The 18,301-nt window shown below is 65.5% G+C and overlaps 1 protein-coding gene across 2 annotated transcripts in view; it reads left to right on the forward strand.

Annotated features, from left to right (window-relative positions):
• TAFA5 (TAFA chemokine like family member 5) overlaps nucleotides 1–18,301 on the forward strand; it is a 191,756-nt gene that overhangs the window by 98,059 nt on the left and 75,396 nt on the right. For both annotated transcript variants that reach the window (XM_023257636.2, XM_011284349.4), the window contains exon 2: nucleotides 17,658–17,807. In XM_023257636.2, the coding sequence (XP_023113404.1) occupies nucleotides 17,658–17,807 (150 nt within the window). The remainder of the gene's footprint in view (nucleotides 1–17,657; nucleotides 17,808–18,301) is intronic.

Here is an 18,301-nt window from a genome sequence, read left to right on the forward strand (position 1 = left end):
CATCTGTGAGGTGGGCCTCCGTTCCCCCAGAGGCATCTCCAGGCATCCGCGCTGTCCAGCCCCGTGGCCCAGGACACGCAGAGGTGACTGCTGAGTGGCCCCTACCTTCAGAGCTCCGTGGTCAGCTGCCCCCTTCCCTGCTCCCTCCCTCCCTCCATCCCTGCCTCCCTCCCTTCATCTGTCCGTCTGTTCCTCCGTTTGTCCCTCCGTCCGTCCATCCTGGTGGTGGTATCAGATCTATGCAGGCAGTGAGCAAACGTGGCCCAAGGCAGGCTGGCCCAGGAACGCAAATGGAGCAGCTCACAAGAAAGCCTGTTTTGCTTGGTATAGGGCTTTGGGGGCCAAGCCTGTGGGGAGGGGCTTCTCGGGGTGTGGGACCCCATATGAGGAGTGGGCAGAAGGCAGGCTGGATCCCAGGGGGAAAGCGGCGAGGATTGGCTCCATAGGGTGTCCTGTGAAGTGCCAGGCAGGCCTGTCCTGTCCAGGGCACCACCAGACGTTTAGTCCTCACGGTTCCTTGGGCTTCTCACGGCCGGGATGGTCTCTCAGACTCTGCTTGCTGGTGACGACCTTGGCAGTGTTGAGGACACCGGGCAGGTGTTTCGTAGAAAGGCTCTCTGTCGGGTTTTGTCCGATGTTTCTCGCGTGGGGAGGCTGGGGACGTGGGTCTGCGGGAGGCAGACCGCAGGGAGGGGGTGCCTTCTCACCCCATCGTATCAGGGCAGATGCCGTGGACGCGACGTACCCCCAGGACCGTGCCCTCCATCACTTGGCTGAGCTGGTCTGTCAGGCTCTTCTTCAGTGAGGGTCCTCTCTTCTCTCCTGCGATGTTCTCTTTGGAAGGACGTCACCGTATAGGGCGCAGCCCGCGGCTGGGGAGTGGGGAGTTACGCTCCACTTCCTTGAGGGCAGGTGTCTACAGAAATCAGTGGGGATTCTTCAGCCTGGGAAATTTGCAATCTTCTGCCCATGGACAGTTGCTTCGGCCATTTATGGTTATCGCCGCAGACTGAGAGCATCGTGTGTTTTGAATGAGATGCTCTGCTGCTTTGTTTATCTGGTTGCTCAAATGTTTTAGCTTAAGCCCCTGGGAACTCCCGTGTGCCTTTGACATAGCCTCCCCCACCCCAATGATATTGTTTGGTTTTTGAGTCCTTCCTTCCGTCTCATCTCCACAAGATGCCGCTCTTCCTACCCAACCCTCAAATAAGCCATTTCCCCCAGGAGTCCTGGTCGGTGGTGGGCGGGGGGGGGGGGGGGGTGTTAGAGACCAAAATCGGGCGTCGGGTGTCCTTGTTGCTAATGGGCGGCTGTTGCTTCCGGATCCTCTAAGCGGACCCAACACGGAGGAAGGTCCGCGTGTGCAGGAGCCTGGGAGCTGACGGGAACTCACACTGACCAATGGATCGTTCAGCCTCCCGCGCTCGCGGATCTGACCTCCCACCGCCACCGTGTGAAGAAGCCTGGCTCCACCAGCCGCCTCCACTTGCCTGACTGTTCACGTGCAGACGTAGGGCAGTGTCAGATTTGGGCACTTGTATCCCCCTGGGAACCCGCTTCATTCGCTAGAGACGGTGCTTCTGCGCGGTTCCCACCGCCTCCGTCCTACGGCGTCCGCGCATCAGGGCGGCACGGTGGCCCCGCATCTGCAGGCGGCTCACACGCCTCTAACACGGTGAGGTGCTCCTGACGGCACGTGAACTCCTTCCGGGATCCCGACAGGAATCCTCCAAGGGTGTGTGCGTTCGGGGCACTCGCTGAGTTGTGAAGTAACACGGCTTCCGGCAGATGATGCCGCGCGGCCCCGCTGGGGTCACCAGGCTAGTTTTCCTGGACTGAAACGTCCCTCTCCTCCTCTCCCTTCCTCTCCCTCTCCCCCGCTTCCTTCCTCGGAAACTGGCAGCCGCTAAGTTTTTTTTATCTTCGCCGTCGCTTTGTTTTTCCCAGAACGTCGTAGAGTTGGACTCACAGAAGACGTAGCCTTTTCAGATTGGCTTCTCTGGCTGAGGGATGAGCACTTAAGGTTCTTCCCCGTCTTTTTCGTGGCCTGATAGCTCATCTCTCGGCTGCGCGGAGGACCGTCCCGTGGTCCGGATGGACCACGGCTTGTGTGTCCATCCAGCTGCGGAAGGACCCCTGGCTTGTGTCCAGGTGTGAGCAAAAAGGTGCAAGCAGTCTTTTGTGAGGATGTAAGTGTGAACGTCAGTGAGGGCCAGTCCCATCGCAGGAGCGGCTCGCCGGGTCGAGAAGGCGCAGTGGCCGGCCGGAGCGCGTTTGTTCACGAGAAACGGCCCAGTCGCCTTCCGCAGCAGCCGCACCGTGTCGCCTGCCCTCCCGCGGCGAGAGAGCCGTTCTTGGTCTCCGTGCATCCTCTCCGGCAGGTGGAGATTTTCCGATTTTCGTGTGTTAGCTGTTCGAATGCACGTGTGCTGATACGTCCTTGTTTCGGTTTGGAACTTTCTGGTGACAAATACTGTTGACTATATTTCCGTGTGCTCGTTTGGCCATTTGAGGGGGAGGTGTCTGTTGGGATCTGGTGCCCGTTTCTTAATCGGGTTATTCTCTTCCGGTTGAGTGTTGAGGGTTCGTGCACCTTCTGGACGCAAGGGCCTTGCCGGATGTGTGTGGCATTTTCTCCGTGTGTCTGCTTGTCTTTCGTGCTCTTAACGGCATCTTCTGAGAACAGACGTGCTCAGTGTTGGTGACGCTCGATTTATCTTTTTCTTTCTCGTGGATCGTGTTTCTGGTGGTTTGTCTAACACCTCATTTTACCAGACTGAAGGTCACACAGATTCTCCCCTACGTTTTCGTCTGGAAATTTTAGATTATTGTGTTTTTTTTTTTATTTAGATCCCCACTGTGAGTTGATTTTTTGTGAGCAGCATAAGGCCTGAGCCTGGGCTCATTTTTGGCGTCTCTGACTCCTAATCATTCCGGCATCTTCCGCTGGACAGCGATCTTTCCTCCTCCGTGGAGTTGCCTTCACTGCTTTGTCAGAGACCAGCCGGCTCCATGTGGATTGCGTCGCTGTCCTGAGGCTTGGGGGTGGGCGCCCTCGGTGTAGACTGCACTGCCCACCACCCCACCCCCCCCCCCCGGCCAGGTAATGAGCCCTCGGATCCCATTGCTTCCCGTGATCCAGGAGATGCTCGCCAAGGCTGGGAAACGTGGTTTTCCAGTCGGCAACTTGGCACGAACATTGCCCGCGCCGTCTAAAGAAAGCCCACCGGAGAGGCCAGATGCGCTCGCCAAACATCCATCTCTGCACCGTCCCCGGTGTCCTGAGCTCGCGCACTCCCCCGGCGCTATGTGTCTCCGGGCTGCTGCTGGTGGTTCCCGTCGAGGGCTCGCTCACGGCTGCCCGGCAGGTGGTCTCCTTCCCAGGTCCTCGGCTTTAACGGGGAGCCTGCAGGTACCCGGTGTCTGAGGGCCACAGCCCTGGGCACGGGGCGCAAAGGCTCTTCACCGAGCGGTCCTAGCCTCGGTACCCCTGCTGCCCAGGCAGGGACGGAGGACGGAGACTCAGGGAAGGAGGATGCATCCACCGCAGGTCGGGATCCACACGGGGGCAGGGAGCGGTGCCCCCCGCCTGGTCTGGCCTGAGGGCTGCGGAGGGGTCTGTGTGGTCAAGGTCAGCCAGGAGGAGGGCTGAGGGGGCATCTGTCAGCGCAGGTTACCACGTTCCGCTTATGTGCCCGCCCAGGGACGAGGGGAGGCCAGTGTGCTGTGGTGTCCTCGGAGCCCCAAACTGTGCTCACCCTCCGGTCTCTGGATCTTTGTCCCCTTGGCCTCCAGAACGCGCCCCTCCCCTTCCCTCCGTGCATCTTGCTCAGGGCCACCATCACCTGCACACCTGCCTCCCTCCAGGTACCTCCCGCACGGTTGTCTCCCCGCCAGGTCATCGGGGAGAGAGGGCAGCGTCCCGCCCTTCTGCCAGCAGGAAGCCTCCACACGGCTCCTGCCGATGGAGGAGACAGGCTTGTCCCCAGGTGCCCTGTCCCCACCTGCCGCCCCCAGGTCTTCTGTGGGAGCCGGGCAGGGGTGGGGGACAAACCCCCGGGCCACCAGTCATGGAGGCTGGGCCACTGGACGCAGAGCACACCCTTACGTGATGTCACGGAGGACAAACAGCCGTCCCTGCGGCCACCTCTGTCCTCCTGGAGCCCAAGGCAGGGACACACTGGTCCCTCCAAGGGTGCTTCTTCCTAAGATAGACGGCCAGTGCCGGAAACAGCCCTGCCGTAGCCCGCACTTCCGGGACTGCTCAGGGACACCTGCTTCCTGTCTCGTGGGTGCCATCATGCGGGGAGGGGCGGGGGAGGATATTCGGACAAGCGCAGGGCTGCGCGTGCCTGGCTGAATGCCGGTGCTCCCTAGCAGCTCCCCCAGGGGCCCGGGGATCCGAGGGCACCCTCCCGTGAGACCGGGGTCCGCAGAGAAAGCCAGGCTACTGGGCCTGCGGGGGGCCCCGTCTGGAGGAGGACGCGCCCTTGGGGGGAGAAGGGAGTCGCTTCGGCCGCGGCTTGCGGGCTGGCCTGCTGGGGCTGCAGGACAGGCCTGGTTCCGCCCTGACCTCCACGGCCCCCGCCGGGCCCCTCCTTCCCTCCGGGACGATGGCAGGCTCCCCAGCTTGCCCGACTGCCACCCGAGGACCCCGGCACTCCCGGGGTGCCCAGGCCTTTGGGGTGACCCGTGCACGGAAATCACGTTTGCTCCGTGATGTTCGTGCACGTCGGGTCATTTCAAGCACATCCTGAAAGACAGCAGAGCAGGGAGTGAGCACTTTTCAGGTCACCTGGGAGCTGCAGGAGGGCGTCCCGCCATCGTCCTCCAGCTCAGGTGGGACAGACAGCTGGACAAGCCGGGCCCCTCCTGCCCCTGCCACTCACAGCACACGGGACAGCCGGGTGCCGGTCCCTCCCCACCCACCCCTTCCCGTGGTGGCCCGTGACCTTCCTCGATCTCCTACGACCTCCCAGCCCACCCAGGCCCTGGCCCTTCTTTGCTGGTTGCAGCGAATCCGTATGTCCGGAGATGGCCTGAGAGCCACGTGAATCCACGTCAGGTTGAAGCGGAAACATGTTTTTAAACAGCAGGGCTCACAGGTTTGGTGACTCAGCCAGGTTCTCAGTCAAGGGCAGGTTCTGGGCCTCTGGGGGATCTGGCATCATCCGGAGACACGTGCAGTCTTCACGGAGTGGGGGAGCCCGGGGTGGTGCTGAACACCCTGAGGTGCATAGGGCACCCCAGCCCCAGAGAAGGACCTGCTGGGACGTCCACGGGACCTCCGGGAGAAGGCCTGGGTCACAGCCACCTGTGGCAGAGGGCAGGTGGCTGTCTGGGAGGCCCCGTGGCCCGGGCAGCCTCACCTGTCAGCCCATCAGGGGCCCTTTTGGCCCTCAAGGAGGCCGCTGCTAACGGCGACACTGGGTAGCAGAGTGAGGACCAGTAAGGGCTGGGAGTGTCGGGGGGGGGGGTGGCCCCAGCCAGGAGTGGGTGGTGACCTACGCTCCATACCTGGACACCAAGCCCCTTCGGCCAGGAGTCCCCTACCGTCACCCTGGTGGCTCCTCGGGGATGCAGCTGCCTGGGGATCCCAAGCCCATCCCGTCTGCCATGGAGGGGGCGGCCGGGAGAAGCCCGACCCGGCCTGGGCTGAGGGCCCCCTTGCCGGGAAGTGGCTGGTTGGGGTGGGGGTGTGGGCGGGAGCCAGGAGGCCACCAGCCCCCGCCCTTGTCGCTAACTCGGCGAAGCCCGGGTAGCTGCCCAGATAGAGGCTCACGGGACTCTGGGCTCGGAGCGCAGGGGCCTCGTGGAGCGGCGTGGGCAAGGTCTAGCCCGTGCGGAGGGGCCCCCTTGTTTTCCGGGCGGATCCGGCTCCGCCGCGGTCCCCCGCCCGCCACACGGTGCTCCCTTCTGGAGAGCGGTGCCGCGTGCCTTTATTGACCTTTGCGAAGTCATAAACTGCGGCGTAATTACCCAGTGTTTACGATGTTGTGCCAGCAGTGTTCCAGCCCGGCTCGGGACGGGCCCTGGGGCCGCGCGCGGACCTGCCAGGCCGGGCGACGCCTCATTAATAGGCACATTAACGGGGATAATTGACTGGGAGCCAGCTGGACAGCGGCGAGGTGCTTGATGATGGACGTCTCGGGGCGGCGTTCGCAGCCTCAAGGAGAACAATAAAAGTGCCTCCTTTACTGCCCTCTTCCATAACACGCCTGCACGTCAGAGGAGCCGGGCTGTCGGGCCATCCCCAGGGCCCGGGATCGGTTCGGGAAGAATCCAGCCCCAGGGAAGGAAGCAGGGAGTGCCGCGGTCAGCTGGGCCTGGGCCCTCGGCTCCTTCTGTGCCCCTGCCTAAACCCGGGCAGCCGCCGACATAACTGGGCACGTGGGGCAGCCAGCGGGGGGACGCCGGCCACGTGCTCATTCCCGGGGTGGGAGACGTAGGGTCGGAGCGGACAGGGGAGCCTTGCTTTGGAATGCAAGCTGGCGTGCTCTCCTTCAGGAACTTTCTGGGGAGGGTCTGTCCCCGGTCAGCCTTCTGGGCGCAGCCCCCCACCCACACAGTACCTGCCGGTCCAGGTTAGAGGTCGGATCGGGGGCTCCCGGAGCCTCAGCCCCTCCCAAAGGGCAGGGTGAGCCCAACTGCTGGGGACGGGGTCTGGGGACCAGCTGTGGAGCCCGTGACGACCGCTGGGGTCCCGGCCTTTGTGCCGGCTAGGCCAAGGGGAAGAGGCGAGCTCGGGCTCCCCCCGTAGGGGCCCCGGTGTGTGGTTCCTGGTGGGCAGCCCATCCCCGGGAGGCATCCTCACCAAACGTTTGGGTCAGGGCCCCCTGTGGCCTCGTTACCAAGCCCCGAGAGGCCTCTTTGAACCCAGGTCACTCCACAGCAAAGGGCCTGGGCTCCCAAGCAGGAACGACCCAGGTTGTGGTCCCTTTTGCCTCAACCAAGCCTCCTCTCTGCTCTCACATTGAGAGGACCTGAGGACAGCCTCACACCTTCAGGGTTTTCCGAAGCGTGTTGGAGATGATGCGATTTAGTCTGTGATGAAGTCTATGAGGACAGCAGGGGTCCCCATGTGGTGGCTGATGCTCCGAGTGTGGGTGCAGGCTCTGGGCTCCACTCCCAGCCCTGGGGGTGTTGGGGGACCCGCCAGCCTCCTGCCCCGGGTAGGGCTCGGTGCCGGGCACGTGTTCCAACTCTCTTTTCGCCAGTAATTAATATTTAACGTGAAACGTGGACCTGAATCCTCTGAGCCCTGGTCCAGCTGTGTCTACGCTGAGGTCACCCCCCCCCCCCAGCTGCAGGGTCTCGTGACTGGAGCACAGGTGTTGGCCGTGAGCTTCGGTTCCCGGCTTGTGGGGCAGCCCTGATCTCGGGGGACAGTCTCATCAGGAAGCACGAGGAAAGAGGGCCAGCGGGGACCCTCTCTGTGGTGTGGCCGGAAGGCACTGGGGTTGTGGTGCCCCCTTCCGCAGCCCTGTGCTGTTGGCTGGGGCCCAGGACCCCCCACGTGGTCCTCCCACACCCCCCATGCCCTTCACAGCACCTTTGAGGCCCTTTTGCTCTGGCTGATCCAGCCTGGCCCAGTGTGGCCCGAGTCCAGCGGCCCCCGCACATCAGGCCTGTGCTCTCCTACTGACATCACATCCCGGGCCTGTTTCCTGACTCGCAGGCCACCCTGCACTTAGTGCTGAAACAGCACGACTTTATTCTCTTACAGTTCTGCACGTTTCAGGCCCAGAAAGGTCTCACTGAGCCAGAACCAAGGTGCGGGCAGGGCTGGATCTTTCTGGAAGCTCCAGGGGAGAATGTGCTTCTCGCCTTTCATGGATTTCCTGGCTGGTGGCCTCTGGATCCACCTCCAGGGGCATCTGTTGCCCCAGCCTCTGTGTGGGGTCACTGGGTCATTCCTCTGTGGTCAGATCCCTCCTACGGGGACCTGGGGTGACACGGGCCACCGGGATCATCCACATTCGAGCTCCCTAACTTACGCCCGTACCACGTGGGAGATATTCACCCTTTTGTGGGCGAGGGGGCCACCTGACACGTTCCAGGGCTTGGGAGGCTTGTTTCTAGGTCTGTCTGTGCTGTGAGTCCTGCCTTCTCTCCCTGGAGCCCGCTGGCGGCTGTGCCCTTCGGAGGGAGGTTCTGGGCCCGCCGCCCTCCACCGGCTGGCTCCTGGTGGACGAGGACCTTCCCTCCGCCGTCCACGCCCTTCTCCCCGGGGCATCTGGTCTCCGTGGTGGTGGCTCAGTCCAGACGGGGAAGAACACTGCCTTGTCCCGCTGGCTCATTTCACAGATGGGGAGACTGAGGCTGCCCCTGCTGTTTGTCTGGTCTCTCTCAAGGCGAAAGGCTGTGTGGGGCTGTGGTTGCATCCAGAGGTGTGGGGTGATTCCTGCTCCGGAGTCCTGCCCCCGGGCTTGGCATGGGCAGAGCCCGGGCGCCCTGGCTGGATGGCTGGCGTGGGGTCGGTAGCAGTTGTCAGGGCAGGGAGAACACAGCCTCCGGGGTGATGTCCCCGGTGGCCCCGGGGCAGAGGTGGGCATGGCTGGAGTCTGACTGGCCTCCTGGAGGCCTGGGTCGGCTCCAGGGGGTGGGAGGGGGTCAGGCCTTAACTGTGAAGGCCAGTGACCCCGTGCGGGCCCTGCACACGCCCCGTCGGCATTACTGAGCACAGCACACGGGCTGCAGAGGGCACATCGGGGGCATGTCCCTGTTGAAGCCACCAGCCCAGCCCAGGTGGCGGCTGGCTCTGAAATCCTGCGTCTCAAGGACCAGCCGCTGCCTCCGGGCACCGCCCTGTCCTCGGCAGGGTTGACGGCATTGGCAGTGACAGCGGACAGGTCCCCAACACCCACATGGTGGCTGCCCCTGGCTCGCACAGCACGGCCCAGCCTGGCCCTCCCCCGGCCGGTGTCGGCAGGTGCAGACCCCTCAGGCCTGGGCGGGGGGAGCGGGCAGGGGCAGCGAGGCACTGATTTTGATTTAAGGCCCGCTGTGGAGCCACCGGAGGGAACTTGACTAGAGAGGCTTTGATCTCTCTTCTGGAGGCCTGAAAAGCCTGCCTCGTAGCTGTAATCAAGGTATTATTCTTTTTTCCTTTTTATTACGGTCCCTCCACCTGCTCTTACCCAGATGAAAAGCCCAGCTCTTAGAGAGCCCAGCCCCAGCAGCACTTAGAAGAGCCTGCGGGCGCTGGCGTCCTTGAGCAGACCCTCCTCTCTGAGCCGGGGAATGGTGAGGGGGCTCGTCCCTCCCTCCTGGTGCAGCCTGCCTGCTCCCCACGGAGGGACCCTTCCCGTGTTTTCAAACTTGACAGGTGGCTGAGGGACAGGCCAGGCACTGGGCAGGGGTAAGCCGGCAGAACTTTCTGGAAGGGTGCGTCTGGCTGTGGGAGGGGGCTGCCGTCTGCCCCTCTGTTCCCAGCCCGTCCAGCTTCTGGGCTTGGGCAGGGGACGCAGCGGGGGGGGGGGGGGGGGGGGGGGGAGGACGGCCCAGGGGGTAGAGGGCAGGCAGTACGTGACGGGAGCAGGCTGGGACAAGGTCGGCCGGCTCCGGGAGGCTTCCGCGAGATGTTTGACTTTGCTGGAAAAGACATAATTATATTTCACAGTTGTGTTAGCGGGGACAGCCAGGGGACACTGGGGCCGATCTGCAGAGCAGGGGCGAGCCAAGGGCTCCTCTTTAGGATGGGGAAGGAGCAGGTGTCCAGCTGTGACAGGCACCAGGACAACCCGTCCGTGCAGACGCATCCTGCCCCCGTCTCCCAAGTCCACACCCCCACCGTTGACCTTCCTGACACGTTCCCTGCAAAGCTAAGCCAGGGCAGGAAGAGGCAGGCAACGTCGGGCCTGGCCACTCGGTCTCCTGAGCTCATGCACAGTCTGGCTTTCCCGTCCTACCTCTGGTCTCACCCGGCCCTGGACTGGCTGTGAGGACGGAAGGGCCAGCCGGGGCCGAGGGCCCCTGACTCCCCGCTAGGCCGTTATCAGGGGCCGTCTCTGCGGACCGGGGCGTGCCAAGGCCTGAGCACAGGCCACATGGAGGTGTCCAGGCAGAGGGGCAACATCCCCCCCCCCCAGTGCAGAGGTGGAGGGGACTGTCCCTTTGGAGATGGAGGCACACAGCTGAGGGTCTGCAGGGGCTGTGCGGGTGCGTGGCCATCCTGGGAGGTGTGGCTGGAACCGAAACAGGGCCGTGGAGAGACCCCTTGAGGCTCTGTGGGCGGTCAGAGCGGACTTGCTTCCAGCTGCTGAGTCCCTTGGGAGGGAGCGCACGGCCCCTACAGGGGCTCCTTGGGAAAGCCTGGTGTGCGTTCACGCATGTGTGTGCGTCTGGGCCGTGAGCGCACACGCCCCGAGGGAGCAGCGGCTTTGTGGCCCGCACCTGGGCTCCCGGGCCCCCAGCGACCCTGCGGGTACTCTGGAGCTGCTCTGGCTCTTGGTCTCAGGAGCCTGGTGGCCCTGCCCCCTGCTCTGCACCAGCGTCCCCTCGCCCGTGCGCTGAGGCCTCTGTCACACTGTCTTCTGAGCAGGTGCCTCCTGGCACCAGGGGCCGGAGCTGCGGAGCGGCTGGGGCTGGCCACCCGATGTCCCCTCCTCCGTAAGGTCCCGGTTTCACTCACCGTCTCGCAGGCTGGTCCCCGTGCCCGTGAGCAGAGGGCTGTCCTGGGTGATCCGCGGCACGCATTTACCTGGCTCCTGTGATAAAGAACTGGATGCCGGCTTCAGTGCTCGGGAGCCCCCTTCCCCGCGGGGGGCAGGACCCAAGCTGCGGGGGGGGGGGGTGGCTGTCGGACAAGGTGCAAGCCCTGTGACTGGGTGAAGTCGTGAGGCAGGCGCAGTAGGAGGTGGACGGTGACTGGTCGTGAAGGAGGACAGTTACGGCAGGTGCACTTAGTGAAAGTCACCGGATGTCCCGCGGCCCCTCCCCCCCCCCCACGAGAGCTGGTGACCTGCCCCTTGAGGGAGGAGGCGCTGACCTGGCCCTCCCACGCTGCGGGGGGCGGGGGAGCAGGTGCTTTCTGCCAAGGTGGACATCGTGCGGGTGACAAGCCGCGGAAAGTGGGACTGTGACCGCTGTAGCTCAAACCCAGAGGCTGTCACGCTCCCATCGGGTTTTATACTTTTTTCCGTGTATTTTCGTCGTACTTAATGTGTGCCCGGGACAAAGCTGCACGTCGGTCCTCGCTGGTGCAGCCTCTGGCGGGCTCTCCGCGGTGGGACGTTGGCAGTGCTGTCCGTGGTGGCAACGGGAGAGGCAGGTGCACAGGAGGGACGCCCAGGGCTCCGTCCTCCACATGCCTGTCCGGTCGGGCCACACCCCAACGCTCACAGGAGTCTGCGGTTTGGGGACGGCACCGGCGTGGGCCCAGGATGCCCTGTGGCCAAGTGGGCGTCCGCACCCTCGTCCTCGGGCGGTGGGAAAGGGCACCTCGGCACCCGGGGGGCGGCTCACCCGCATTGGGAGTGAAGCCAGTTGTGAACTTGGGGGCCCTTGGCTGGGGGGAGGTGTGCATCCTTGGCTGCGGGGGCAGGAGGGGGAGATCGCTGCCTGCAGGGTCTGACCATGGAGTCCAGAGCGGATTTGGGTCCCCGTCGCCTTCTCTTCTCCATCTGCCTGGACGTATCGGGAGGAGATGGGGGCAGGGGCCCCGAGGGGCCGTGCTGGGCCAGGCTCGGCTCAGCCCTGGGTCGTGCGCTGGGCCCGCATCCCCACCTCGTCCCACCTTGTCTAACGTCGTCGTAACCCGCCAGGGGACCTCCGTGCGTGCGGAAGCGTGGGCAGGAGCGAACTCGGCCCCCACCCCCACCCGGGCCAAGTGGACGCCCCCCACTCGGGCGCTGGGCGTGTGCTGTTTTCTCACCGAGAAGCACTTGGGGCCAAACACAGAGTCGCAGATTTGGGAACCTGGGTCCCGGGATGCCTGACCAGGGGCCCGGGTGGAGTGGCACCTGCTACAGTGATCAGGCTGCAGACTCCATCGGCATCCTTAGAACACGGTGCCTGGGTGCCCACGTCCGCGTTGGGATCTTGCCCCACAGCCGGCACTGTCTGCCCGGGGCAGGCGGTGCCCCCACACCACAGTGTCCAGCGGCCGAGATCAGGCCCCCACGGTGCCGGCCGCTCTGCTCCTGGCCTGGGTCTCGGGCTCCAGTCCCTGGCAGGTGGCCCTCCAGGTGCTGGGAGCGGCATGAGGACAGCCGTGTGAGGCCCCCTCCAGGCCAGCGAGCCCCTCCTGAACCAAAGGGCCCTTGCTTCCCCCGGGGGGTGCTTCCAACTGCGCGGTGTCCCCCGGGCCTCCTGGCGGCCGGTCACCGTCATTGGTGTGGCCGCACCTGGTCAGGCTGGGCCTTGTAGTGTAGGACTGACTCCCACAGCAGGAGGAGTCATTGGGCCAGTGGGTTACAGGGTCTCGGACCGTAAGTCTCGATGAAAGAGATACACGTGTAATGGCGCAGTGACCCCGAGGTAGGCTCTGGCACGGCTCGCCTTCAGGATGCTCTCACGGTCCTTCAGGGACCAGGCTCGGGGGCTGGGTGGTGGTGGCCCTCCACTGGGACCGTGCTGGGGACCTGGAGGGGCTGCTGTCCAGCCTGGTCTGACTCCGGGCACACGTGAGACTTGACAGCCCAGGACACGGGGGCTCTGGCTCAGGGGGCCTCTGCCCGCGCTGGCCAGGGCCCCGGACACCCAGGAGGCCCCCAGGGGCCAAGCACAAGATGTGTCCCACTGGTGCTTCCTCGCACGTCCCTGCCCTGAGTGCCAGGGCCCCCGGTCACGGTCCGCCGGCGTGTGACGAATGTCCGTGGGCTGTTTCTGTAAAATCCGGGCAGAATGCTCACCTTGTGGGGAGTTGTTGGGGTCCAGTCCAGCCCAGAGCCGGCACCTCAGGTGACCATGGCAGTGAATGGGACCCACAGCGGGCTCTTAGCCTCTGGGGTCCGGTAGGCGTCCCCAGCCCCTTCCCCTGGGGCCACGTGCAGCCGCCTGGCGGGGCGCCAGCCCTCGGCCAGTGCAGCAGAGAGGCCCGGAGTTGAGCTTAGCCGTGGCCCCCGGTGCCGGAGCTGGGACACCGTTTCCAGGCACAGTCCTGGCCTCCTCGGTGCTGGCACGCCCTCCGAGGCCCTGCTCTGAAGGACCCACCCACGGGGGCTCCTGACGTTCTGGACGCGAGAGAGCTTTGGTGGCAAGAGGAAACCCGTCCCTGGTCCTCTTGTGGGTTCCTCCCTGACTGTTGCTGTCCTGGGCCCTGGGAGCCACCTGTCCCTGGTGGGGTCCCTGCACATCAGTCCTTGGCGGGGGGACAGTCAGGCCTGGCTCGGCCACCAGCAGGTGTTTATGCCCAGCCGGAGGTCAGAGCTGGCCCGAGCGGGCAGTGAGGCCCGCCAGCGCCCTCGTCCCCTGCACACCTGGTGGGACAAGAGGCTTGGGCTCACTTACAACCGGGGCTGGTTTACCTCAGTAAGCCCTGCAGTGGGGGCTGCTCCCAAGGCCCCCTTTCCCGGGGCTCAGAGCCCGCCGGCCAGGGCAGGCCGGGCAGGATGGCTCCCACCTTCTTCTCTGTCCCTGCCCTGCGAGTCTCGAGGCGTCTGAGCCCACAGGCGGGGGCAAGTCTCCTTGAAGTTCGTTCCACGTGTATCCACCTGCTCTGAGCGGGACGTGTGGCCCCGTCGGCCGGGGCGGGCCCCCCTGCTGCCCTCAGAGCCTCAGGAGCCAGGGTGTTGGGAGGGGCCGGCAGGGCCTGGGGAGGGTGTAGGCCTGGGGGCCCCGGGAGCCGGGTGGACTGAGATAGACACCGGATCTGGGCCGGCCGTGCGCTTGCTGGCTCAGCACTTACTGCCCTGCGGGAGGGCAGTGGGGTCCCGACCACAAAGTAGAACCCTGAGTGGAACAGAGTGACCTCGGAGCTCTGAAGTGCGTCTGCCCGGAGCTGGCTGCTAGAGGGGACCCAGGTGGGCCACAGACGGTATCTGAGCTCCACATGGCCGGTGTGGCCCGCCGCGGGCAGGGCCAGCTGCCTGCCTGCCCTCTGACCCCTGCCCCGAGCGTGGGCACAGCTTGGATGAGATGCTGTGGGTTCCCGCCAGGCTGGGTGGGACTCAGCTCCCCCCGGCAGGTGCGGATGGACGGGCCCGACAAGCTTGTTGAGCGATAGCTTCGGTGCGTCCGCGGTGGGTTCCGGGGGCTCAGCACCAGATGGCCGCGCCTGAGTCCTGGCGGGCGGTGGGCCCGTACCCACATGTTCGGGTCGCAGCCTGAATTCCGTGGCTGACCCCCAAAACAGACAGGCGGGGCCGAGTGGAGGGCCGGCTGCCGCTCAGGCCGGGCTGATTGTTCTCCGCGACACTGAGCGTCCTCACCGTGTCTGGTGGCCACTCCTTTGACACCTGATCTCCGTACTCAACCGTGTGAGCTGCTGGCGGGATCCATCGCGTGGGGTACGAGCGGCATCGGGAGTGGCAGGACGCTGTCCCCGCTGAGCCGCAAAGCACCTCACGTCTCTCTGTGCCTCCGTTTGGGGCCCGGCCCGTCTGCCGACGCGCTGGGACCCTGTGCCCCTGGACCCGCCCCTTCCGGCCCCTTGTGAGACCTGCTGTTTGCAGGTGTCGACACAGGGTGCCGGGGCCCAGGTCTGGGTCCGTGCACGGCGAGGTGGAGCCCCAGGGGACAGGGGCTGGCCAGGGTTGACGTGTCTGTGGGTCAGCCCGAATTGGGGGATGGAAAGTAAGATGGGGAACCTGGAAGAGGGGCGGCCAGGGCAGCCGAGGGAAGGGGGTGGACGCACAGAGAGGCACCGGTCTGGGTGCACCAGGGGAACCCCGAGTCTGGTCAGCTGGCGATAAGTTAACGAGCCAGGGGCACCCCTCTCCGGAAGACAGCCAGCCGTGAAGGGTGTGCACCCCCAGATCGTTGCAAGCCGGGCATTTCTGGGTTCTCAGAGGGGGAGCTTTGTTTCCTTCCTTTCGTAGGTCGGATGGGGTCCCCAAGAGCTACACTCGGGTCCTCACCTCCTGTGAGTGTGGCCTCGTCAGGCAGTGGGGTCTCTGCAGCTGTGCTCACCTTATGATGAGGTCATGCGAGCGGGCTTCTGTCCAGGTGGCAGGTGACTCGTAAGAGCAGAGGCACGGAGCGCTGTCTGGTGAGGAAGGAGGCGGAGGCCGGCCCGATGCGGCTGCCACCAGGACCCGCCACCCCGGATGCCGGGAGAGGCAGGAAGGACCGTCCCCGGCAGCCCTCGGGGGCCCCCTGCCCACACCCGCGTGTCAGACGGGCAGCCTGCACACAGGGGCGAGTGACAGGCTGCGGTTCGGGCCTCCCTCCCGTCTCCGGTTCCTTCCCAGGGCGGCCCCGGAAGCTGACCCGCCATCAGAGGCACCTGCCGTGGGCTGCGTGTCGGTGTGGAAGCGTGTCCGCCTGGGGGGCCCTGGCAGTCTCGTCATCTGCCGGCACCACCGGTGCCCGGGGCGTGGGCCGCAGCTGTGGCACGTGGGGCGACCGTGCCAGCCTGACCGCCACTGATTGCTGGGCCATCGGGGTGACGGGCGCTTTGGGTCGCAGAGACCCCGTCGGCCCCCCTGCCGTGGCCCCGAGTCCCGATGTGCCCGGCAGCGTCTCTCGTGGCCCCGGTGCTCGTGCCGGAACACGGGCCGGTTAACGCCTTAGGTGAGGAGTCGCGTGGCTGGCTGGCGCCTCACTTCGCAACTGGGACTCACGGTGTCCAGGGGTCCTTCACCCCACACCCGTGCGACTCCCCCAGGAAACCTCGTGTGCCGTCCGACAGGCTCTGGGTAGCGGGCCTGGGGTCACTGCACGCAGCCCTCTGAGTCCGCGGCTGGCGCGGCTGGTGCCTCCCGGTTCTCACACACACACGGCACCCCCAGGGCTCGAGGGTGTGCTTCCTGCTTTGCACCCGGCTCGCGGCTTGGCTGGGGACCTACAGGTGACAAAAAGGCAGGAGCGATGTTGTGCAGTGAGCTGCCTGGAGGGCCCGGGGGACTGCCTGGAGGAGGGGCCCGAGGTGACAGCAGGCACGTGTACAGTGAAGGACGGCAGGGCTGAGAAGCGCCACCCAGGAGCCCCCAGGACCCCCCTGCTTTCCCCTGCAGGGTGGGAGCCACCCCCACCCCACCTGCCCCACCGGCCCGTCTCCTGGCGGTCGCTTCTTCGCGGTTCCCTTATCCTGTGATCCAGCACGCGGGCCCCGTCCCCACGCTGTCCCGTCTCCCGGCTGGGCCCCGCGTGACGCGTATCTGTAGGAGCTGGTCCTCCTGGCTCCCCAGGGCGCTGTGCGGTCTGCTTTGCTCACAGCATGGTTGCGGGGCCCAGCGACACCAACGCCATTCAGTAGGTGCTTACTATTTGCCGAGGGACTGGAAGAGCGAGAACGTGAGTGCGCAGAGCCTCTGGTGGTTCTCCAGAGTGGTCACGCGGGTGGAGGCTGCGGCTGGGTGGCCGGGGTGGAGGGGCAGCGGGGGCCCAGCCCAGGGACGCACCGGTGCTGCACCGGCCGAGCTGGGGACGGCCTCCGGTCGGCACGGGGCGAGGTGGCCGGTCTCTGGCTGGACGGCCCTCCGTGCAGAGCTGACGCCGTCCCGGCGAACGTTCTCGGGGGGTCGGGGGGGGGCCGTGCCAGGTTTCACAGAAGTGACAGCCTGCAGAAGGCAGGTTCCCCTCTGCTGGGACGTTGGCGGCACGGGCACCCTTTCCGTGACTCGGGGACCACAGGGGAGGAGGAAGCCACCCCAACTTGTCGTCACCTTCGAAGGAAACCTGTCCCTTCTCTGGACACTGCTGGCCCAGGGGTGGACCAAGGACAGCCCCGTGCCCTAGGGTGGCCAGTATTTAGGGATCAGGGCAGTGTCCACATGGGAAGGCAGCAGTGAGGGGCATCCAGGTAACCTGCGTGTACCTGTGTGTGCGTGCCTGTACGGGACACGTGTGCAACGTATGAGCACTGTCTGTGTACCTGGGTGGGCGTGGATGGGTCACACGTGTGCTGTGTGGGCGTCTCCCCGTACCCGCCCGCGTGGCTCTTGGCCTTGGCACCTTCACACCTGAGTCCGGCTCGCGTGAACCCATGTGAGGTGCCTTCCATGCCCACCTTCCGGGCGTGTGCGGGCGTGTCTGTGTCTGTGCGTGCACCTGACTGCGTCCTTGTGCAGCGTGCCTGCTCTCAGCCCCGTGCTGATGGGGGGAGGCTCCCCTGCAATGTGGCGGGCACGCAGCCGTTAACACAGCTGGGAGTGCGTCTTGGCCGGCGGAGACCCAGGGACCGGCGTGGGCTCGGATCTCTGTGCTCTGGGCGGTCTGGCTGCTTCCATCAGAGGCCCGACTGCTTCCATCAGAGGCCCGACAGCGAGGCTCGGCCCTTTCATCTCCGGCGTGACGGACGGGGCCACAGTTAATTTCCTGTCTGCCTGGGCAGGGCCTCAAGCGTCCGCGTGCAGAGCAGAGGTGGCTGGGCTGACCCAGTGCTGGCCCCATATGGCGTGTTTCTGACGGCGTCCTTTCGCGAGTTTGAGATGGGTGCTCCGGGCAGGCAGCCTGCCTCCCGCGGCCGCCGGGGCCCCTCCGCGGGTGGGAGGGCTGGGACGCTCGGCCCCCCCGCCTCGGCCGCTCAGCCCACGCCCGTGCCTCTCTTGCAGGTCAGCTGGCCGCCGGCACCTGTGAGATTGTGACCCTGGACCGCGACAGCAGCCAGCCCAGGAGGACGATCGCCCGGCAGACGGCTCGCTGTGCCTGCAGAAAGGGGCAGATCGCGGGCACCACGAGAGCCCGGCCCGCCTGCGTGGACGGTAAGAGCCCTCGGTCGCGACCCCTTCGAAGGCCCAGGTGGCTGGGGTCCAGTGGACACAGCCCGGCCCCCACCACCGGGAACGCCTGTGGAGGCCGCCGGCTGTCTGGGCCTGGCCTCAGGCAGGACGGTCCTGATGGGGCGCTCGGTGCCCGGACGGTGTTGGTGTCTCTGTGTGTGTGGAGTTTGGGGTGCTGTGGGGGCAGGGAGTCACGGGCCCAGGCGGGGACCGTGGCCCCTCAGTGTCACTGCGGGGGGAGGGGGTGCAGGCCGACAGCCCTGGACGCCGTTATATCCCTCACATGTGATTTCTGGGGGAGGCCACCCACTCAGTGACCCGCGTCAGGACCCCATCCCCCTCGGGCTCTGAGAGCGGGGAGGTGGTGAGGCCTCCCCATGGCCAGCGGGCTGTCCGGCCTCTGAGATGTGTCACATTAACATCCTCGCGGGACGAGGGCCCAGGCACCTTGTGTGAGGCGGTACCTTCGGGGATGG

The sequence above is a fragment of the Felis catus genome, chromosome B4, assembly GCF_018350175.1.
Source record: "Felis catus isolate Fca126 chromosome B4, F.catus_Fca126_mat1.0, whole genome shotgun sequence".
NCBI lineage: Eukaryota > Metazoa > Chordata > Mammalia > Carnivora > Felidae > Felis > Felis catus.